This window comes from Agelaius tricolor, unplaced genomic scaffold (assembly GCF_023055355.1).
Source record: "Agelaius tricolor isolate 1412-34295 unplaced genomic scaffold, bAgeTri1.0.p SCAF_13, whole genome shotgun sequence".
Taxonomy (NCBI): Eukaryota; Metazoa; Chordata; class Aves; order Passeriformes; family Icteridae; genus Agelaius; species Agelaius tricolor.
In genome coordinates, this window is record NW_027269273.1 from 2,753,140 (window position 1) to 2,776,926 (window position 23,787).

Here is a 23,787-nt window from a genome sequence, read left to right on the forward strand (position 1 = left end):
GAATATTTTAGTTCTTTTTCCTTCCTCCTCACAACCCTCTTATGATTTTGAGGGTTCATTTACTTACTACTTCAGTGCTTTTCAAGCTAAATTTACTTCACTTTAAAGTACTGTTATTCTCAACAACTTTCAGTCCCTGAAATATCCAACACTTAATCTAATCTGATGAGACTGTTTCTTAGCTGAGAAACACACGTCAGCAATGAGGAAGATTTGACATTGAAACTCAGTTAATAGCTCTGTAGTTGAAATTTTGCCTTGAACAGAATAGAAAACAGCACACTCTCAGTTACTTTATGTGAGGTCACTGACAGTAGAAAGTGATGAAGGATGAACTTTACTGGCTAAAGGCAGCAGTGTCTGGCAGGATGTGCAGAAGGAACCTTTAACACAAGGCCATCCTTCAAGTACTACAAGTACTCCCAAGTATTCATCACACAGACGCAGTTTGAAAATGTTGTGTTCTGCTTTTCAGAAGCCTGTCATTGTGTTCAATCAAAATAATTGCTATTGATAAGGTGTGGTCCTGTTTGTCCTTTTTGTTGGCAGCATGCAAGACGACAGTTTAGAAACCTCAACTTCAATATCTCAGCTTCTGAGAGAGAGCTATTTAGCAGAAACTAAGCACCAAGGGAAGAGTGAAAGAAGCAGATCAGAGCCAGTTTCTCGTAATTTCCACTATGGCAATGCTTCTGGTGATTCAGATGAGGTAGCTGCCCAAGATGACCTCCCAGATCTGTCTGCCTTTTTGAGCCAAGAAGAGCTTGATGAAAGTGTAAACCTGGCAAGACAAGCTATTGATCAGAGCCCACTGGAAACGAAACAGGATGAGCTTCAGGCACATTCACAGCGTCCCCCAGAGCAGCTGAACACCACGGGAAAACACAGACAAATGGCCCAGTCCACAGCTCTGAAAACAGCAGACAATGGCCTGCACTCCAACTTTTGTCAGGAACACGTCAGAAATACAAAGGGGTCCAAAGGGAGCTCTCAAGATCTAAAGAAACACCACCTCCCTTCTGAATCAGAATCCAAAAAGGAATTCCTAAACAAGGCAGCAGATTTCATTGAGGAGCTCTCATCACTTTTTAAAGCTCACAACTCGGAAAGAATACGACCCCGAACGTGCAAAAACTACAAGAGCAAAATTGATTCTAAGAACAAGTCTGCTCAAAAAGGCAGCTCAAACCTGTCTCTCACATCAGAAAACAGAGAAAGGCTTTCCATTCCAACACCTCAAGACTTGGAAAAAGCAGAGAAAACTTTTGAACAAACAGATGATCAACAGGCAGCAAACCTGGAATCTATCAGTCAATTAACAAGTGCAGAGCTGAAAGCAGAGTCAGAATCTGCCTCTGTATATTCTGATGAGCCCCTTGGACAGCCACCACGTTTCACTCAAAAATTGAAGAGCAGGGAAGTTCCTGAAGGATCCAAAGTGCAATTGGACTGCATTGTGGTAGGAATCCCAGCACCTGAAGTCAGGTAAACATATTGTCATAAACACTTGTCATTTTGTATTTCTGTAATGGTAGGTGTGTGCAAGTGGGAAATACCTTGTTTGGGAAGAATATTATTTCTACTATTTCAGTCTAAACTCACTGCTCTAGTTAACAGTTTAGAGGCATTCCCTTGGTGGAGCCATTACAAATGTTGTATTGTGTTCAGCCCATAAACTCATAGAGGAGTCTGACTAAAGAGAAAACAGTGCCAGAAATTAAGAGGTTTTTAAACAGAAAACAAACAGGAAATATCATCCCTTTGATATTAGGGACACTCCCTGCTTATAAAGCCAGACTCTGAACACTTCTTTTGCTTATTTCTCCAGGCACTTGCCTTGATAAATCCTTTTGATAATAAAAATGTCAGTAGGATCCCTGGAAGTCAGAAATCATTTTTTCCCCTTTTATCATTCATAGCTTATAATGCAAAGACAACAAGTGAAATCATCTTCTCTTATGGATCTGAACCTGTACACAAACTCAGTCTGGCTTTCTTCATAGTCAGAACAGGTGAACACTGAATTGCTTGTTCATAGACTGTACTCCAACACACAATGTTCAGAAGGCCACAGCACTGTCCTTATACCAGCAGTCATGTCTGTGCTGTTGACATACATAAAAGTGACAAGGTGCTCATGTCATCCAAGTTAAGGTGTTTAACAACCCCCAGAATTAGAAGCTGACACTATGGAGTCACTGAAGGCTCACAAGGGCAGATTGGAGAACCCAGGAGTGATGGCTCATCCTACAGATATCCAGGGATGAGCAGAATGCCTGCACACCCAATTCAGGAGCCACTGATTCCACAGAAATGGATGATGGATATCTTTGTAACTTGGGTCCATTTGTGCCCCAACAAAACTGAAGCTTTTTAGTTGAAATTTCTATTTCAACATTTGATTTTGTTAATTTTGATTAATTAAATAAGCTACTTATGTGAATGCCATTCAGTACAGGAGCTACTACACCTCTGTAGAAGAAGCATCCATCAGATATAGGAAATTAGGGACAAGGAGAAAGAAGTTCCCTAGGGAAAGTTAGTCCCAAACAGTTACAGCTCAAGAAAAAGATCAGGCTCAGCTTTCAGTTTCACAATCTAAACTAAAAAAATAAAAGATAAGTCACAAGGGGGGAACTCTGAACTCTCTCTCCCTTGTGTTTGTGTGTGTATGTACATGCTACATTAAGGAGAAAGCTGGGAATGTTAGCTACTTAAGAGTTTCCTGATCATAATTATTTATTAACAAAACTTTGCCATGTTCATCCAAGATTCTTTCACCTCCACCACTGTGCAGAAGTAACACTGAGAGAGGGTGCAAAACTTGTCACTTGACTGAGTGATAAATATTCACATGCTTCCATGTATGGTGGCCTTGTTAGTCACTGCTACAGCACAAGGAAACCAGAAACCAGAATGTACTTTGGAGTTTGTGTACCATTAATCATGGGGACCAGAAGAATGCAGCATTTTTTCCCTAAAAATAGTGCTTATCTTTGATCTGCTGTGCAAAGCTTCTGAAAGAGGCATCTTGTTGGCCATAGTTGTGGGACTGTGAGCAGAACTGGGCTCAGAATTGCCCAATGTCTTGCTTGGAGGGTAAAAGTTTTCCAAGGTTTATGGTGAGTGAGTTCGGTGTCTGTGGAGCTGGGCAAGGACAGAAGGATTCTAATAGAAAGGCAAAAGGAATAAAAATATCAGCAGTCCCAGGAAAGGACCAGCTGGCAAGGTAGCAACTGCTGAAAGAAAGCTTAATGACCTTTGATTTGAAATGGACTTCTAAACCACAGAAAGGGATCCCAAGGGCCTTAAATGCATCTATTAGATACAATGACAAAGTGGAAGTCATACTGTGGGAACCCAGAGCACTGTGAAACAAGAACAAGATTCAGCAAGCTCTGCAATGCAGTTCATCAGTCAACACTAGCAGCAGTCTGATAGTTAGACTGATGTAATGGGGATTACAAGAGAGAAATTAGAGACAGGATATTTAGAAAGAAGCTGATCACAGGGATAGAAAGGACTGGAAAATATGAAGGGCAGATACCATGTTTGAAAGCAAGATAGTACTAAGCCAAATTGATGTAAAAGATGGTGTAAATGACATTTGTGATGGATCAGGGTCAAAATACCATTTTGGTTATTTATCAAATTACCAAACCATGGCAATGATAAAGCATTACAGGTGTGGTACATAACTATCCAGCACAAGGGCTCACTGAGGGAAAGAAAACTGGATGGTGGAGCAGGGGAAGAACTGGGGAACTGATCTGAAACACCAGGACATGGAAAGCCAAGTCCTCTTGGCTGAATTCAGAAAGACCTGCCCAAATGTTTTTAAAGGTAACTCAGCCTTAATGTAAGAAGCCCACAATTCAGAGGAAGATTATTTGGCCAACCTGTCTGGAAATGTGTGTGAGAAGTGACTCATTTTTCAGTGTGACACCACAGGATGTGTGCCTCCAGCTAGCTCAAACCTTAGCTGGCAATTAAAGAGCACTGCTGCAATTCCTGCTGATTGCTTTGCTCTGACTGCACTTCTCAAAGGTTAGAAACAAACCTTTGAGAGAAATGCAGGGTGTATTTCCAAAGTGTTTGATGACCTCCTTCTCATGCTCCCTTCTATGAGTAATGGTAGGTGTGACATTTACTCCCCTCTGTGAGGAGAGCACTCCTTTTTCCCTCAAGTTCAGAGGTGTCTACATTTTTCCAAACTGTATGGCACATAACTCTCAGGTTAATTTTACTGATGAATCACATTGCATGGTTTGGCATCCACAGCTATGCTGGAAGTGTCATGAGGATTTAATGTTCTAAAAACAGGCTGTATGTCATAAGATTTCCATGAAAACATTCTTTAACATAAGCATACAAAGCCTAAAAGGTGCATTTTATGCTGCTTTGTTTGAGGAGACCAGACCTGCAACGAATAACAGATTTTTAGAAACTCTGAAACCCTGCAAGATAATTAAGATTTTTCTCCCTGGCTGCCAAATGAAAGCATTTCTCTGTTTTAGTGCTCAGTCTACAGCCAAACTTCTCTTACATTCAGCTCCAGTCAAGTCAGTGGATTAAGATCTAGGATGAATTTGGCACAGGGGATGACAGTGCCTGTGCTGAATGTGAGCCTCCCTTGCATGAGGAACTCTCTCTGCAATCCATGGCAGGGATGAAATGTCAGGGGCAGAGCTCTGCTGCTCCAGCCATGGCACGTACCTCAGGGGCAGAGCTGCTGGGGCTGACTTGCATTGCCACCATGTACAGTGCTTTCATGGGAAGTACAAAACCAAATGTGAGCAAGAAGGAGTAGCTACACCACCCCAAGGTTTTCCATGAAGCCTAACTTCACAGGAGACCACTGGTTTTGATTTATCAGCATTACAACCAGACAACATTCACACAACATGCTCCTTTTTGCAACTTAATCTCAAAATACTTGAACATTATGCTGAAAAGAGTCACTACAGAACACACTGCACGGAGAACTAAACACAGGTTTGAATCAGGAGTTTATTCCTGAAGTTTTAAATTACTGATGCTGCAAATTTGGGATTAACCAAAGGAAAAAATAACTGCAAAAAAACCAATTAACTCAGTCCTGCTTCATTGTTTGAGTTTATAATACTTGTATACTAATAAAAGAAGTGTAAAAATTGGCTTGTGTTTTAAAATTTGCTTATAAGAAAATTAAATTGTGCCTCACAAAAGTATGACACAGACTTAACTCTGCACAAACAAAACAGGTTAATTGGAAAAGCTGATCAGTAGCACAGATCTACCTTAATGGCAATTATATCACAGCATTTTGTGTAATGTAAGGAAACACATTTAAGTGGGCACAAAAATATAATAACACTGTACTATGCAAGTTATTTTAATGTTCTGAAAAGGTGCTGCTGGAAATTAAATCAAATTGTAGAGCATGGGTATTCTCCTGAATGCTTATTGGTATCTGCCAAGGCTCACACACTCAAACAAGGCTACAATATAAGGAAGAGGCATGGGGTGGGAATATAAAAAGACATGAGTAAGTGCCATGACTCATGTCCCAAAGTACACAGTTGCCTACATGAACTACACACCTAAAAGGCAACTTGTACATTCATATACCAAATTTGTGCCTCTAGTCACACAACTGCATGAACCTTCTCTCCTGATAATGTGACCATTTTCAGTGATCACCAGCTGCAGCTCTTGAGAACAACAGTAGAATAAACCATAATGTAAACAGAATTTTAAAAAATTCTCCCTTCAGTATCACAGGAATCCTATGTAATTCCCCAGTCTGGAACTTGAAAAGGCACTAATAAATGTCACAGGATATTTTCAATCAACCCTGTAATGCACATTACCATACTTCTCCCTTGGGGCTGTAAACATTTCCTCTGCTTGCTCCTGGTAGAGTTGTTCATCTGTCCCAGGCAGGGGAGGTTTCTGCTCTGGATGCCAGCTAAGAGGTCTGGTGTCTGTACCTGCACAGAAAAGAAAATGTGATACTCACTTCTGGGGAACCTGTCAAAAAAACTCTCTTTGTATCCAAGTATTAGTGGTAAAAATTCCAGATTTGGACAAGCCATTATCGGCAAAGTTTAAAATAGATGTCGTTGTTCCTTCTGTTTGAAGAGTTTTGTTTTAGAGGATCTGACAGGACTGTGATGGAGTATGACCACTAGAAGTTGATCAGAAGAAGGTAGAAAAATAATTATTTTTAAAGGAAATGGATTTTGAATGGAAACACAAAGGAATAGTTTCAAAATAAAGATAACATAAATAAAGATTTGTATTTTCAAAATAAATGTTAGCAAGGAAGTATACAGTCTAATCTATTGGAAAATAATGATAATGGTACTGTGATCATGGAATCCTTAAAGGGAGAGGTAGTTCATAAATTATGATTTTAAGACCAGTGATTTCACATTTTTAGAACTGTTTTTAAGTGCTGCTTCCCACCATGGGGAAGAAGTTAAAAGAGACTGGTTACACACTCCAGGGCAATGAGTGAATGTACACACATGTATAGAACATTCTATACAGACAGGTATAGAATATGCACACATGTATAGAATGTACACACATGTATAGAACATGCCCACATGTATAGAATGTACACACATGTATAGAATATGCCCACATGTATAGAATGTGCACACATGTATAGAATATACACACCTGTATAGAATGTACACACATGTATAGAATGTACACATATATATAGAATATGCACACCGGGATAGAATGTGCACACATGTATAGAATGTACTCACATGTAGAGAATATGCACATATGTATAGAATGGACACACATGTATAGAATATGCACACAAGTATAGAATGCACACACATGTATAGACTATGCACACATGTATAGAAAGCACACACATGTATAGAATATGCACACATGTATAGAATGTACACACAGGGATAGAATGTGCACACATGTATAGAAAGCACACACATGTATAGAATCTGCACACATGTATAGAATATACACACAGGGATAGAATGTACACACGTGTATAGAATGTATACACATGTATAGAATGTACACACATGTATAGAATATGCACACAGGGATAGAATGTACACACATGTATAGAATATGCACACACACATAGAATGTACACATACGTATAGAATGTACTCACATGTATAGAATATGCACACATGTATAGAATGTACACACAGGGATAGAATGTACACACGTGTATAGAATGTACACACATGTATAGAATGTACACACAGGGATAGAATGTGCACACATATATAGAATATACACACATGTATAGAATGCACACACATGTACAGTTCATTTTGCTCTTTTTTCCCTCAGTGTCACTCTGGGCCGGTGTCAGGAGAGCTTGCTGGGTTAGGTGGATCTGTAATCTGAGCCACAACTCCCAGGGGCTTCTTCCTCCTCTTTCCACATGTGCCAGCTCCCCTGGATCCCTGGACTTGTGCTGCTGGCTCTGCAGCCTCCAGAGGTGCTCCATGGTTTGCTTGCTGGCAGAACACTTCTCTGCAGCTTCAGCAAGCTCCACTGGGGTTTGGGAAGCAGCATGAATGGCTGCTGAAAGCTGCCTGCAGTAAAGTGCAGTCCTAGGAAGTGTCCATGGACAGGAGGCAGCTGAGGGCAGCCCTGGGGTGAATGAAATGCAGGAATTCCCTGTGTGCTGTGACAAAGCTCTGTTGGATGGCTCAGACTCATGGGCACAAACAGGACCTGCTCTTCTGCTCAGCCACACAAATCAGCATTTAAGTGCTAGATCTGTGTTCCTCCATACCTCAGAGACCCCTTGAGGCTCCTTCCTCAGTTCTGTGTTATACTTCAGTTATATTCTGGGTTTCTGCTGGTATGGACTGCTTAGAGAATTTTTTTTCCAACATATTAATTTGAGGTTTTCTTCACGCTTAATTTGTAGCACAAACTTGTTAAAAAGTTATGCAAATGAGTGATCAAAACAATTTATTTATTCACATTTTCCTAAAATATCTGAGATGGAAATATATTGAAGTGCCTTATAGTTTAAGACAGGAGGTATTAATAATTACAATTTTTTACTTAAAAACCTATCCTTATCCTTTCCACAACAATCCTATTTTCTGTAGTACCAGTCAAATGTTGACAGGTTCTTTTACCAAGTTACCATAAAAGATGGATGAAATTATTACTAATTTTTTTTAGAATTGAATAAAATATTGAATAAAAAATATTGCCAGTATCACAGCCCCTAGCCTCACATGCAGAAGATGCAGTAGCTAATCACATGTAATGAAGGAAGTCACAGGAAGAAAATACAAATACAATAGTGGCATTTAATATCTATCTATTATCTTATTCATCTATCCATCTTCATGAGAAAAGTTACAGTGAAGATGAATGCACTTAAGTTTGGCTTTTCAAATTTAGCTAGTTATCTATAATTGCAGGTATTTCTGAATATTATCTCAAACATTGAACTCTGAATCTTGATACACAGCACTACATCTTCTTTATAAAGCCTAGATTTAATTTGAATCTGTTTCTGCAGACCCACCTGCTTTGTGTGCTTCTGTTGTGCCTTGTAACCAGCATCCATCAGTCCTGCTCTTCCTCCTGGTGGTTTCTGCCAGTGACAGATCCTAGAGAGCTCTCTGGGAAGCTGCTGCTTTCCTTTTGTGTGGATTCCTGCATTTTCCACTGAAACAACCCTTCTGAACACTGAGGGACTTAGGAATGAGAGTGGGACAGCTCCAGAGGGCCCAACAGATTCTTGGATCTGTAGCAGTGTTTAAAGAGGAGCACAGCAATATCGTGCAGAAGAGCAGCCCAGCTGCAGCTGTGTCCCTGGCTGTTTCTGTGTGGAAGAACCTCTGTTGTCACAAATCAACTCTCTTACCTTGTGATACACTTCTGCTAGCTTTTATAAAAAGCAGATTGTGTTAAATATATGACCAAACAAAGACAAATTTCAGTCACATTCTGAATTAACGTGAACTTAAGAAACACAAGTTTGAGGGATATTTATTAACTTAGAGTTGGGTGGATTTTGCTGCACATTAAGCCACTACACAGATCTGATTGTACCTCAAGAGAAATACAGAGCTGGATTGATAGAGTTCCAAATTCAGAACTCTTTTACTCTTTATTGAATATTATGAAAATCATCCATGTTTTATTCCTATGACTGTTGATTCAATACTTACCTGCAGTACTCTGTCAGAATCTTCAGGCTAAACCTACCAATTTTACCATCAGAAAGACTTCAAACATTATCATCCTAGTCACCAACTTGTTTGCATTGAAAAACAATTTCTTTTTGCTTTGCAGGTGGTACTGTGAAGGGAAGGAGCTTGAAAACTCACCAGACATCCAAATTATCCAGGCAGGTGACCGACACTCTCTGGTCATTGTTGAGGCTTTTGAGGAGGACACAGGGCGCTACTCGTGCTTTGCTTCCAACATCTATGGAACAGACTCCACCTCTGCAGAGATTTACATAGAAGGTAATCCCACAGCTGCTGCAGAAATGGTTGAAACTGGTCATGGGATAAAGATACAATTATATCTTGTTTGCTGACTGTGATAGGTTTGTCATTAAAAAAACATAGCAGGAGTCAACACTTTCCATTGTTACTAAAATCATTATTATTTTCCTGTAAAACACTCTTCAGACAAGGGACCAGTCCTTACATTTTATTGTGTTACTTCCCAGAGGTTTTATATATCTAACTGCAAGATCCAAGTCTAAAAATACTCAGATTCTGAAACTACCTTGTATTTTTTGTCTGTGGAACTCTACAGAAGTGTAAGAAACTAAACTTTGTGTCTAATTCTTATTAATCCCTTTTCTCTACAGTCATTATTGCAAATTGAATGTAGGACAGCTTCCTCTTAACTCTTTCTTGGGACTGTGTAACCAAAATAAATATGCCATCAATTTTATATTCTCCTTGCCCAGTAGATGCTGTAAATCAAACAGAATATATATTTGTAGGTTTAGGTGTCCTTTTTTTCTCCTTATGCTTTTTACTGTACATAGTAGACCTAACAGTCTAAGGTCTATGTATTATATATTTATTTTTTACACTTTCTTGGGTAAGATGTGAGATTGAATCCATTTTTGTGCTAGCATGACTATAAACTTAAAATAAACACATAGGATTTTTTTCTTTTTCTCTCAGAGAAGCATACTATGAGCCCCATCACTGAGCACAGTGGGGCCATTCACAAATTAAAGCAGTGCCCAAAAGATGAATTTCATTCTGCTGTTATTCTCTTTCCACAAGTCTAACTTGACAGTGAAAGGACAAATCCTTTTTCAGCATCTGCCCTGCCCCTGATCAATGGGAGATGTCTGTGCTTGGCAGGGATTTACAAGCTCTCAAGGCAGGGGCCAAGGTTTGCTTTTGCCCAGCTCGGTGGGTGCTGGATGGGAGCCATGGCTGATGGAGATGCTCACTGGCAGGAACTGCAGAGAAAATGCAAATTCCAACACAGTGAAGGCAGAAGTGCAAAATGTCTCAGTAACTGACAGCAGTCAGTAAACAGAGCGAGGATCTCCTTCACATCGTGGCACAAGGCACCAGCTGGAGAATAACAGCTACAGTTCCAGGTCTCTCTTTTTCCTTTCAATCTGATAGCATCAGGTGTCTGAGAGAAGAAAGCTCCTACTCAATTCACACCAAATATGGACTAAATCATAGTGGCATTTGAAAGAGAACCAAGGAACACCCAGGTATTCATTCCCTCTTGGATATTCCTCTCCTTGCTTCAGCTGCACCTCCTCCCAAATGTGCCTTATCCACACTTGCCCAGTGTGGAACGTGTTCACTTCTCCTGCAATGGGACCTTTTGTCTGGGCACAGCTTTATAATACATACCCATGGAGTTGGCTACAGGAAAGCTGCATAAAGGTCTGTATCATTCAGAGAGAAACTCAAAACCCCTCTGCTAAATGATTTTTCTTTTATTTTTTCACAGGCATCTCTTCTTCTGACTCTGAAGGTGAAATCATCAAGGACGAAATGGATCAGTAAGTTTAAAATCAATGACACCTCCCATATTTCTTACAGTTAAAAACCCCACAAGTGCAGACATTTCAGCTTGCAGCTTCCAAGACATTATCATTCTGTTTAGGATTCCTTTGGATTGGTTGGGTTGGGTTTTGTTTGTGCACTTGTTTGCTTTACAAATAGTAGGGAACAAACATTTGTTTGCTTTTGTGTCCTCAACTTTGGATTAAGAATTGAAATTTTAGTATTAAATAGTAATATAAAAGGAAAGGTGTTACCATAAATATTGAAATTCTAAAATTAATTTACTAAAACAAAAGCCATTTGACTAGATCCAGCTAAAATGCTGATTTAAGTGTCTGACTTGAACAACGAATGCAGTACAGTTTCTCACATGAAAATACACAAGGTTTTTGGCAGAATAGAGGTAGATTGATTATTTAGATTTAAGATGAAGAAATTAATAGACGTGCACTAGAGTGAACTGAAATGATAGTATAAAAGACTACTTAATTTTAAAAAGAAATTATGTCAGATATAATCTAAAATCTGGGAAATACTTATTTATTTATTTCTTATTTTTTCCTAAATGAAATCCATCACCTGATGATTTAGAACCTGATCCAATGCTGTTAAAAAATCTTTCAGAATCAAAGTCCTTCTATTAACTAGAAAGGGAGTCAGACTGGCTGAAAACTAAAATAATCAGTCTTTTATTTTGAACTCCTTTGTATGCACAGATTCAACATCAAAAGCAACCAGTCCTTGATGAAAGAGGCCCTAATCAGATAGATTTATGCACCCTCTTGGTTTTTTCCATCACTAAGGAGAATTACACTCATTACAAATGCCAGTTTTTAAAATGCAGAGAGAAGACATTTGCAGTGTATTTGACTGAAGACCTCAGGCTGACAGCAAATCCTGTTGTATGCAATTTAAACTTCAAGATCATAAAGCACTCCAGATGGAATTGGTTCATGGACTTTGATAAATGTGAGGGGTTTTATAAAACTTAAGGTTAAGAAAGTCTCAGACTTGGGATGTACTGCTAATCAGTTTGGATGAATTGTGAAGTTTTCCATTCCAGCTCAGCCTTGTACAAATGTCACAGGATTTTTTTTTTTTCACATCCATCTCATTAGGTGTCAATGTAGGGTTGACCATGATCCTGATCACTTGGTGGCATCTCTGAATCACTTACCTCATCAAATTGTGAGGTAATTTTTTTCTCAGAATGCTGCTCTGACATCATAGTAGGATGTCTTCAAATGATCACATTATGAAAGGCCAGGTTTGGGTGTAATAAGAATGTCTTCATTTCTGCTCAGTTTCCAGCTGTCATCACACCAATCTGAACACCTGTAACTAAAGGGAGTTAATGTGAGAACAGGTGCTAAAAAAAGTTCAAAAGAGAAATCAGTGATCACAACTGTTGTGCCTTCACTCTGAGTAAAGCATCCTCTGATCTGAAGGCTAGATTTTCTAGGGGGACCTCAAACTGAATAAAAAGACCAGCTGTTCACTGTCTGCATTATTTCACCTAGCAATAAAATGAAAAAGGGTCATCTCTTATATTTCCATATATAAACAACCACAAAGTGTCAATCTGTACACTGGCAAAACTGATGATATGTTGATCAGAAAGCATGTCTCTGTTTTATTTTTCAGCAATTAATTATTGAATCTGTATCCAAGCAATCCACAGTATTTGCATGACCTTAAAGGCCCAGCTCTTCCCAAAATTGAAAGCAACAGTGTCCTCTGTGAAAGGAGCATTGCTTTCTCATGCTGCTGTGAGCTGGTAAAGCCACAGCTGGGTTAATGCAGGCCATTATTGTACCAAGAATGAGATCTTAGAGTGGCCAGGGGTGCAGGCTGACTCAGCAAATGCAGCTTTACAGAGCACAGATCACCTTGGATCAAGAGGAATTCAGTCCCAGCAGTGAGGCTGGGGCTGACCTGTAACAGAGACAGATGTGACTGAGGGACACACATAGCTCTGGCCTCGAGTTAGAGAACTTGTTCTTGGTTAATATTTCACAGCAAACCAAGGCCAGCCAACACCTCTGTGAATGCAGCATCTCCTGCTGTCAGAACTCCAACCAAGCATCAAGAAACCTCCAAGGCACCATCAGCTGAGGTCCAGCCTGTGTCTGTCCTGGTCCAGACTGTGCCAACATCAGTTAACCAGGTAGGGGAACACCACGGTGCATTTCAAGGACTAAAAGTGAGCTCTTAATAAAGTGTTTCTTCTACAGTTTGTGACTGAGAACCCCAAATTTTCTAGCATTTGTTTTGCTGCTGAACTCCAGCTTTGAGCCTGGCAGCCATCCAGTCCACAGAGGAGAGGCCCTGCCTCCAAGGGAACCTGGCTGAGGGCAGGGCACCTTCCTGCCCCGGCTGCAGGAGGGGCTGGAGGAGCAGGAGGCTCGGCCAGCACTGGGAATCCGGGTGCAGTCACACAGCTCCGGGGCTGCACGGGATCCAGGGGCATTCCTGCAGCTCAGACACTGCACAGGATCCAGGGGCATTCCCCTATGCTGCACAGGATCCAAGTGCATTCTCTTGAGCTGCACAGGATCCAGGCGCATTCCTTGGGCTGCACAGGATCCAGGTGCATTCCTTGGGCTGCACAGGATCCAGGTGCATTCCTTGGGCTGCACAGGATCCAGGGGCATTCCCTTGGGCTGCACGGGATCCAGGGGCATTCCTTGGGCTGCACAGGATCCAGGTGCATTCCCTTGGGGCTGCACAGGATCCAGGGGCATTCCTTGGGCTGCACAGGATCCAGGGGCATTCCCCTAGGCTGCACAGGATCCAGGTGCATTCCTTGGGCTGCACAGGATTCAGGGGCATTCCCTTAGCTCAGACACTGCACAGGATTCAGGGGCATTCCCCTAGGCTGCACAGGATCCAGGGGCATTCCTGCAGCTCAGACACTGCACAGGATCCAGGGGCATTCCCCTAGGCTGCACAGGATCCAAGTGCATTCTCTTGAGCTGCACAGGATCCAGGGGCATTCCTTGGGGCTGCCCAGGATCCAGGGGCATTCCCTTAGCTCAGACACTGCACAGGATCCAGGGGCATTCCTGCAGCTCAGACACTGCACAGGATCCAGGGGCATTCCTGCAGCTCAGACACTGCACAGGATCCAGGCGCATTCCTTGGGCTGCACAGGATCCAGGTGCATTCCCTTGGGCTGCACAGGATCCAGGGGCATTCCTGCAGCTCAGACACTGCACAGGATCCAGGCGCATTCCTTGGGCTGCACAGGATCCAGGGGCATTCCTGCAGCTCCGAGGCTGGAAGGGCACCTGGCTGTGCCCTTCTCCCATCCCAAACTGCCTCATCCACCTTCCAGCCCAGCAGGATTTCCTCTCCCTCAATACAGAGCTCACTTGAAAACTTTTCCTTTCAATGAAACTTACTTTAAGCAGAATCGTTTCACTGCTATGTTTACTTTATCTGTAGATAACCTTCTTTGCCACATAACATTTTACTTTACACATCAAAGGAAATTAACACTGCCATGCTCTAATTAACATTACCATGTTCTAATTAACATTGCCGTGCACTGGGAGTCCTTTTTGTTGCAAACTGACAGCATAGTCACAGCTGTGAATTCTTTCTTGATGGGAAAGAGGAGCCATACTTACTTAAAACCGAAAAGTTCACAGTTTCTCACTTTCCATTGCCTTTTCAAAGCTTTTTACCTTTTACAGCCCAGGGTTAGGTGGTAACCAGTGAACAGGTACTGAACAGGTGAACTAATGCACGTTTACTTTTGATTACAATGAGAACAGAACTAAGAACTAGTAGAACTAACCATTTTGATAGAAGATGCTTAAGGGTAATAGTTACTTGAAAAATCACTACTGTTAAATTTTGTTGGCTGATAAGGCACCATCTGTGTGTAAATTTGGCTATTTTCTGAAATACTGAATCATTAATTCTGCTGCTCTGAGGCAACTCCTGTTGCACTAAAATAAAAAACGATATTAAATCCTCAGCCTATATAACAAAGTTTCCCAGAAGAAAAACAATTCCATTTTGTTTCACTGAGTAGGATAAACAGGTTGATATCCCACCTCTGTAAAAGGTTTGGGTTTGGCAAAGGAGAAGAATTATAGTAGCAGCCACACAGGTGACTTGACATAACATTTCCTTATTAATCCCTTTTCTCTACAGTCATTATTGCAAATTGAATGCAGGACAGCTTTTTTGTAAGTTAAGGATTTTTAAAAGAAGATTATGACCAAGCAGACAACATATATTTGCCTTATTGAGTATGAAGAAAAGATGTCACAATACACTGTGCTAAAGCTTTTCTTGCCCTGATTAACTGAGTAAGGCAATAAAGTGATTATAAAAATAAAATAACGTTTTTGCTGTTATCCCATCCAGGAAGATCACCAGCAGCTGTCCACAACAGAATTTCTGTTCACTGCATTAGGTGTTTTGCTTTGGACTTCATCCACCAAAATCTCCTTTATGTCATTCCAAAAGCACATTTCTCTTGTATATGAATAAATAATGTCTGCACACCTAAACATCATCTTGTGATGTTTTGCAATCTACAGGCTCAAAGCCCCACTAACTATTTGCAAGGACTGGATGGAAGACCTATAATTGCTGCTCCTGTATTTACAAAGGTAATTTCTTCTATGACATATTTGAAAAGTAGAGGTCAGATAACTGTAAAAAGAGATAACTAAAAATGAGCTCTCAAAAAAAAAAAAATTAAAAAGAAAAAAAAGGAATAAAAAAGAAAATGAAAAAAATGCTTTTCCTAAGCCATTCAAGGGTTTAAGTGGCTTTATTAAATCTTAGTGAAATCAGTATTACATCCAGACCATTAAGACATTTACTGACTGTCTATTCATTTTCTCTAATAGATGTTACAGGATATTTCAGCTTCTGAGGGGCAGCTTGTTGTTTTTGAATGTCGGGTGAAAGGAGCTCCTTCCCCAAAGGTTGAATGGTATAGAGAAGGAACACTGATAGAAGACTCTCCAGATTTTAGGATATTACAGAAAAGTATGTTTCTTGTGTGAAAATATTGTGTCTAATAAAATACAGGCAAGCAACAAAATTGCTAACATAGCAACACTGTGAATTTCTTACTACAACTGTAATTTTAATTTTCAAATGCAGTCAGAACACCTGCAATTTTCTCTAAGTCACTGAAATGCTAAAATTGTGAAAATTCAACAGGAATTCCTTAAATACGACACTAAACTAAACCTAAGTGAAACAATGGTTCATCATATCTTGATTTCATGTGGGTCAGAGTTTCAGAAATTGTCTTCAAGACAAAATAAAATTGTGCCAATACTGAAAAAAACCCCACCCAGCTACTTGGAGAATTTATTTCCTATTCCCAAGTTCCCAACAGTGTTCACAAGTGTTCACATTGTTCAGTGGCTTTGACATACCATTGAGTAAAAGGCCTGGCTGTCTTCACCTCCCCTTAAACAGAAAATTGGATCAAAAAGACTATTCCATCTTATTTAGAAGATCAAACTTCATATTTAGTGCTTAAGGAAAAAGAAATATTGGCAAAAATAACTATATTCAATCTAATAATTCTGTTCTTCTTCCCTTAGAACCACGATCTATGGCTGAGCCAGGTGAGGATCATCAAAGGTTCATCATAATTTTTAATTACATAAATGTGGTGGTTTAACCTCACAAAATATTAAATATTAAAACTTCATTACTTAATTAACATAATGTCTTCTTTTCCTCATGTTCTATACTACTAGTGGCACACATTTCACTGTAGACTGTTCCACAAACATGTCACTTGAATTAATTCAGTCTCTTTTGCAGATGATGTTTCCACTTTGCTTAGACCCAGTTTTACCTCAGGATTTAAACGAGCTAAAGATTAATAAAATGAATGTATGAGGGTCCCCTGTAGATCTGAGGTCCTGAAGTTTAGGAGATGAGGTAGAGCTGAGCTATTTTTATCCAGTTTACCAGTTAGGGAACATTGCATCAGATGTTCAGCCATGTCAGCCATTCCCTGTGCTCCCGACCAGCGAAATGTGAGAGCAGCGCATCAGGTGTTCCACCCCTGATATCAGCAAATCCTATAAATGTGGCTGGATCTGCTGATACCACGGATCAGGGCAGAATGTGGACTACTCCACATGGCTGGAGCAGAGGAGCCCTATAGCTTTGGCTATTTCCCCATGAGAGATTCACTCTCCTCATTGCTTTTTGCCATTAAAAATATGAAGTCACTCCTGTCAAGGTGGAAAATTATCAAAGAAAAAAAATTATCAAATCAATAGTAATTCTTATGGAATATAAACTTCTGTATTCTTCTTGCCCTATTTGAAACATTTTTACTCCAAAAAGAGTCTTGAAAGAAACTGCTTCTGTCTGAGACTGAGGAATATAGAAATGGAGTTTCTGCAAGAAGGCAGTGCCACTGCTCTGTTACTGTGCAGTGGCATCACTGCTGAGTAATGTGAAGCAGTTTTTAGGGGATAATCAGTTGGGTGCAGTTGTCACAGCTTCATCACCTGCTGCTCATTCAGAAGGAATCTGGATTTCCATGCATGCAGTGGTTGGCAGATCCCAGCATGATAAACTAGATACTATAATGCCTTAAACTAGTTCTGTTATCATACTGCTATAATAAACTATTATTCTCCTATAGTTGATAGGAAACAATCTCTTTGTTGCTGTTGGGTTTTCCTTGGTGATGACATGAAACAATCAAGCTTAAGTGTGCAAAATACCCATAGAATATTTATCCTATAGGGTTTTAGGAAAGTCTATTGCAAAATTGTAGAAAAATAGTCACTGAATAGGTGAAGAAATTTTATCAGCCCACATTTAAAATCACTTTATATGTTACTGTCCCTCTTCCTCCCAGCTACTCAGCCAAACCAAAAGACTTCAAATCCCATCATGACAGGTGGCATGCTGGTCAGACAGGAATGCCATAAACCCAGCCTGACTTTTCTAGATGGAATATAGTTTTTCCTAGTACAATTTTGCTAGCATATTTTTGGTGCCCTTTATTCATATTCACAAAGAAGTCAAAAGACAATTTTCTGTAAGCACAGTTAGCACTATCCCCTCTCTCTGCAAATCTGCTCTGATACTTTTGAAAAAAGCAGTCTATATGTATGTGGTTTATATTTATCCCTATTACAGAGTGACTCCACTTGAATTGTTCCCAGTCAATTATAATTAACCTTTCAATCATCAGAGATAAAAAATACCTATATTTTAGTGAGCTGAGAGTGTGGACTACACTATATATTCTTCCAAATTAAATTTTAAGTTTTTTTAAGTCTGTACTTCATGTGTTAGGAAAACATTTTCTAATGTTTTCCACACACTGCTGACACCTGTTCTTTGCTTTCATTGGGCATGCTGGAGCACAGAGGGTACCAGTTGCTGCAGACAATGCTGATAACAGCTGCTGCACACAAAGGCTGCCAAAACTGATAATACTGATGGAACTAGAAACAAACTGAGCAAGGTGGGAGTCCCTAAGGAGATCTCCCCAAAGGTAGTCAGGGTTCTGTGTGTTTGGTCACTGCATGCTCACTTCAAGTGCTAACCCTGCTCTGATGCTTTGCAGAGGAGATTTGTACTCTCGTTATTGCTGAAGTATTTTCAGAAGATTCTGGCAGTTTCACCTGTACTGCAAGCAATAAATATGGCACAGTGTCCAGTATAGCTCGTCTGACTGTCAAAGGTAAGAGCCAGCTGAGTCCTTTGCTCCTGGTAAATCCAGCAGAGCAGGCTGGGATTTGTGCTCTGTGCTCTTGGCTCCAATGCAGCTCAAGTTCTGGCAATGTTCCTCATAACTAAAAAGTGTGAGAATTCTCTGGGGAAAAAACAATATTTGTATTTCAAAGATGTAGGGGAATAATTCACTGGGGACATGGCTGAAGACCACTGACTGATTTTCCAAACTGGAGCAGTGTCCCTTTTCCCCCCACCTTTACAATATTCCTTTTTCAAGGGAATTTGTTCTTAAACAAACAAGGTCAAACAAGTCAGTGCAACAGCTGGAAGGACATCAGAGTGAGTTTTTTGAACTGTAACTTTTGTGCTTTCATTTCACTATGATTTCTGGCATTTACATGTCCCAAAGGTTTGACCTTTCCTCTTGCAGCACCTGAGGACAGCAGTAACACTGCTGCCCTTCACACAACGAGCTCCATTGACTTTGTGGCTACTGAGCACCAGGCTCCCCCCCAGACTCCTTCCAGCCACCAAAGCCAAGCCCCCAGACCCAAACTGGAAGGTGTCCTTGTGAACCACAACGAGCCCAGGTCCAGCTCCAAGGCAGGGCTCCGCGTGCACTTCAAGCTGCCCGAAGACGAAAAAGGGAGTGAATCATCCTCAGAGGATGGACCTGGCACCACCAACCAAACCAGACCCAACCACTTCCCAGAGAAGATAAATGGACAGCCAGTGAAAATACCAGAGCCAACATCACCATCCAAGGAACCTCCCCCAGTACTGGCTAAACCAAAGCTGTAAGTAAACAGAAGTCTAATTCTCAGGAGCATCACTGAGATTATTTAGTATTTATTGACCACAACACTATTGCACTAGAGCAAAAACTCAAATGCAGAATAAAAAGATGACATGGTATTGGCCTAACTAACCATAATCTTAGAAAACAAATTCTCCAGCACTTGATTATTTTTTCTGCATATCCCTGTCAGGAAAAGTGACCTCCAGTTTAAAAAGGGAAATGTCTTCCCTTTGAAATGTTATTAATTCCACAATGCTTTCTGCTGCAATCAAGAGGGGAAGAACACTAATCTTATGCAGGCAAAATAAAAGTAGGTTCTTCAAACATATCTCACTCAGTTCTGGGTATGAAATATTGCCCAAAGCAGACACATTCAGGCTAACACACGGTACAGACTGGCAACCAGCAAGCGACTGTCATCCCAAAGGCCTCATGACTTGTATGTCCCACAAATGTCATCTGCCCCCAAAACAGATAAAATACTTGGAAATGCTTGATAATGGGAAACCACTTGAGCTAAAATGTGATTGGTGCACTGGGAGCTCAAGGAGAAATTTGAAGAAGTAATGGAGTTTTCTTAGAGGACAATTTATGGAATTCACACTGCAGTTTATAGTGAAAAGTATTTTCAGCATTTTTTCAACTTCCCACATGTAATTTAACAACAGCACACAAACATCTTCATTTAATTTCTTAAATAGGCAGAAGCTTTTCCTAAGGGCTCAGGAAGGACTCTGTAAAGCAATTCACTGGTACTTTGAAGCCAGGATGTAATTTCACAGCATAAACATTACAAGAAGACAGAATTTACATTCCTTGTAGCACAGCACAGGGTGTGAATTCGTGAACCCCATATTTACAGCCCTACACACTTTCTGAGCTATAGTGACTTGTAGGGGGAGCAGAACCAGTATTTAAGTACCCAATACTTGCACAGAGCAGAATTTCTCTCAGCTCCCCCTCCCAAAAAAAGCTGTGTTACAAAGAATTGCTTTATTATGCAGATGTATACATGAAGGGCACAAAATCAGGCCTACAGAACTACTAACTCTACCATTCTACTTTATGAAAACTTGAAACTGCTATCTTTATCTGCTTTTAATGTGATTTTTTGTTTGGTGCAGTGCAGAAACAAGGTCTTTTAACTAAAACCAAATTATGTTGAGTATATACTTGCTTTGTCAGGAGCTGTTGTGCTTGGTCTCTACACCCACATTTTCCACTTTTTATCGGTAGATATTTAATATTCCATAGATTATTACACAATCATTTTCCATATCTTCTATGTCTTTTCTGGTTTTGGAAGGGAAAAAGCTCTCCTGTTTCCATGTGCTGTATTTCCATATACATAGTAACTAAATAAACCACTTGACAAGGAAAATTATTTTCCTTAATTGCAAAGTAAAAAAGCCCTGAAAAACGATCTAGTAGATAGCATCTAGAAAAATAACGACTGCATGGAATGCAAGTCCTGTCTGAATTATCCACTCCCGTGGATAAATCCATGCCTGTCACTGAATGTCAACACCATCTAAACTCCATTGGTAGCATATCCTGTGGTGGATTATTACAAAGCTTTAGCAGTCAAAGTGCTGGTTTCAGAAACCACTTCAGCAGGAGGTAAATGATGCAACCTGGCTTACAAACACTCATTTAAATTATGATACACCAAATCTCACTCTTAGTTACACAAGCAAAGAGGTATTAAGGTGACTTTGACAATGATATCCCTTAAACATCTTTGAGTAAGATTTATATTTATATTTCACATACTAAAATGTAAGAATTATCTTCAGTCAAATAATTTGTGGACAAAAAGCTTTGTGCCTCTGGCAAAGAAGGGAACATGAAGAAAAAGGTTATTTTATTAGAAAATTAATGTTATATTCCTCTCTTAATGTTAGAGAATATGCCATGGAGCAGTTTCCTGTCTCTTACTGTATCACAGGACATTGAATTTTTCTCTCTGCATTCATACACAGAAATGCAGCCAGCTGGCTCATTTGGGGCTCGTAACCAATTCTGTTCATCTTTGTTTTCTGTGCAGTGACCAGAGCCAGCTAAAACAGCTCCACAACCAGGTCCTGCTTGAACAACAGCAGGTGCACCAGGCATCTCTGAGAGAGCTGTCCTTCAACACCACTTTGGTGAATTCTGCCACTTCCCTCTACCAGCAGTCCAGCTCAGTCGTGTACAAGCAGAGCTCAGCCTGTGCCCCTCAAGCCTTGGGCTACAGCCGCCCCAAGCAGCTGCTGGCAGCCCAAACTCCACCAGGCAGCCCCTCTGCCAGCTCCTCAGGCACCTTCAGCAGCATCCCCCAGGCAGCCCCGAGGACAAACCACATGGAGAACTTCATAGGAAACCCAGCGAGGTCCTCAGGAGGCTTTTCAAGCAAAAGTGAACAGTGTCTGCCAAGCCCCAAGGAGCCCGTGGTGCCCCCGCTGACGCTCCCTCCTGTGAAGCAGTTCCAGCCCCAGACCGTGGCTCCTGCTCCCCTCTCCCCAACTGCACGGATCCAGAACCCAGTGGCTTTCCTTAGTGCTGTTCTGCCTTCCCTGCCTGCTGTACCATCCACCAACGCCATGGGACTGCCCAGAAGTACCCCAGCCACGTAAGTAGCACAAACCACAGGCACAGAAGCGGGGACAGTACCCAAAGGAAACCAGGATGTATTTCTGTCCAGCTCTTCAGTGGGGGAGTGTCCTGGTTCAGGGCAAATTTTGGAGACAACTCACAGACTGGGGATAAAAGCATCATACAGTCAACCCAGAACAGGGAGTCACTGAAATGCAAGTCTTCTGTAAAATAGAAAAGTGACTTATTCAGATATTCTGGGCATTTCTTCCAACCTTTACACCCAGTAAAGAAATGAAGGGATAATACCTGTCACAACACGGCACAAAATGAACGACACTCACACGCTGAGATGTCCAAGGCAAAAAGGGGCAGTTTATTTCCAGACCTTGGTATTTATAGAATTCCAAAAGTGACCGTGGATTGGATTGCCACCTCTCCAACCCCACTGGTCAAACCAACAGTCCATCAGTTCTCTCCTCCTCCAGAAAGGAATGCAAAACAATCCTTCTTTACATGAAAAGTGTGTGAGAAACTCCATTACATAAATGTAAACATCAGAAGGCTTAGAAGAACTTTAGAACATCAGGGTGACAAATACCTTCTGTAGAAAGAATTGAAGATAGAGAGATGTGAGTGTACAAACAGATATACAACAATGTGGGGGGTCAGAGGTTCATAAGACTGTACTAGTGTGAGAAAAGAGATTTCAGGAGCTTGCAGGATAAGTCACTCCAAGGCTCTTTCCTTACACCAGGTATAAAAACATTCATACCTATTGTAAGCAAGAAGTAAAGTTTTAAAGGTACCTTATACTGCAAGCGTTTTTCTAGTCCAGGTGAATCTAAGAAATAACTTCTGTAAAGGTATTTTTCTGGCTGCAGTACTGTCAGCATTTGAGGTCCCCCAGAAAATCTCAGAAGAGTTAATGGTTTGCACATAAATAATTTCACTAAGCACCAGCATGATTTCTATGACAAAACAGCTACCATGATAAAGCAAATAAGGAGGATGATGCAGTGGCAAGGTGAGAGCATTAAGAGTCTCTTCTTTAGTGGTGGAGTTGAAGTGAATTTCCTTTTTGTGGACTATGTGAACTCTGTGTTAGCATGGCTAGTACCTGTACATTGGTACAACTATTTACCCATAGAACTCCAAATCCTGCACAAAGTGAGGAATATTTTCCCCTTTTATCAATGGTACAGTTCGAGGTAGTGGTAGCATCAGCAAGTCCCAATCTCCTGGCTCTCCTGCTGAGACTAGGTCAATGAATCTATTATTACAGCAGAAAGATGTGTCCCTGTGTCTGTAGCACTCACCACTCTGTGTGCCAAGAGTCCTGCCTTCAGACCTGTACTGCACTGCTACTCCCAGGCTCCCAGTGGCCCAGCACAGCCACAGAATTGCCATCACCCATGGCATGTGCCTGGAGCCCTTCCCAGCCCTGGCACCCTGATCAGGCACACTGCATGAAGCTCTAAGGCACAGTGGAGGCTTTCACTTGGGCCAGCTCAGCCTTTGCTGTGCTTCCACAATGCTGCAAGGGCAGGGCAAACTCAGCTGCAGCTGTCACAGGGCCCCTGCACCCCTTCAGAGCTGGGGCCAATGCTCAGGGGCTGCACTCTCTGCAGTAATGGCACCTACCCCTGCCATGTGCTTTCCTTTCCTTCACTGCTGCACAGGCATGGCCACACAAGTCAGCACAAT

At 41.0% G+C, this 23,787-nt stretch overlaps 1 protein-coding gene across 2 annotated transcripts in view; it reads left to right on the forward strand.

The window, feature by feature from the left end:
* The first annotated feature begins 550 nt into the window (after window positions 1-550).
* Window positions 551-23,787, forward strand: part of MYPN (myopalladin) — a 46,626-nt gene continuing 23,389 nt past the window's right edge. The window contains exons 1-10 of one of the 2 annotated variants that reach the window (XM_071438324.1): window positions 551-1,485; window positions 9,307-9,482; window positions 10,960-11,011; window positions 13,035-13,182; window positions 15,572-15,643; window positions 15,887-16,028; window positions 16,598-16,621; window positions 18,598-18,714; window positions 19,138-19,504; window positions 21,554-22,117. In XM_071438324.1, the coding sequence (XP_071294425.1) occupies window positions 551-1,485; window positions 9,307-9,482; window positions 10,960-11,011; window positions 13,035-13,182; window positions 15,572-15,643; window positions 15,887-16,028; window positions 16,598-16,621; window positions 18,598-18,714; window positions 19,138-19,504; window positions 21,554-22,117 (2,597 nt within the window). The remainder of the gene's footprint in view (window positions 1,486-9,306; window positions 9,483-10,959; window positions 11,012-13,034; window positions 13,183-15,571; window positions 15,644-15,886; window positions 16,029-16,597; window positions 16,622-18,597; window positions 18,715-19,137; window positions 19,505-21,553; window positions 22,118-23,787) is intronic. The other variant, XM_071438325.1, reaches the window with a different exon arrangement.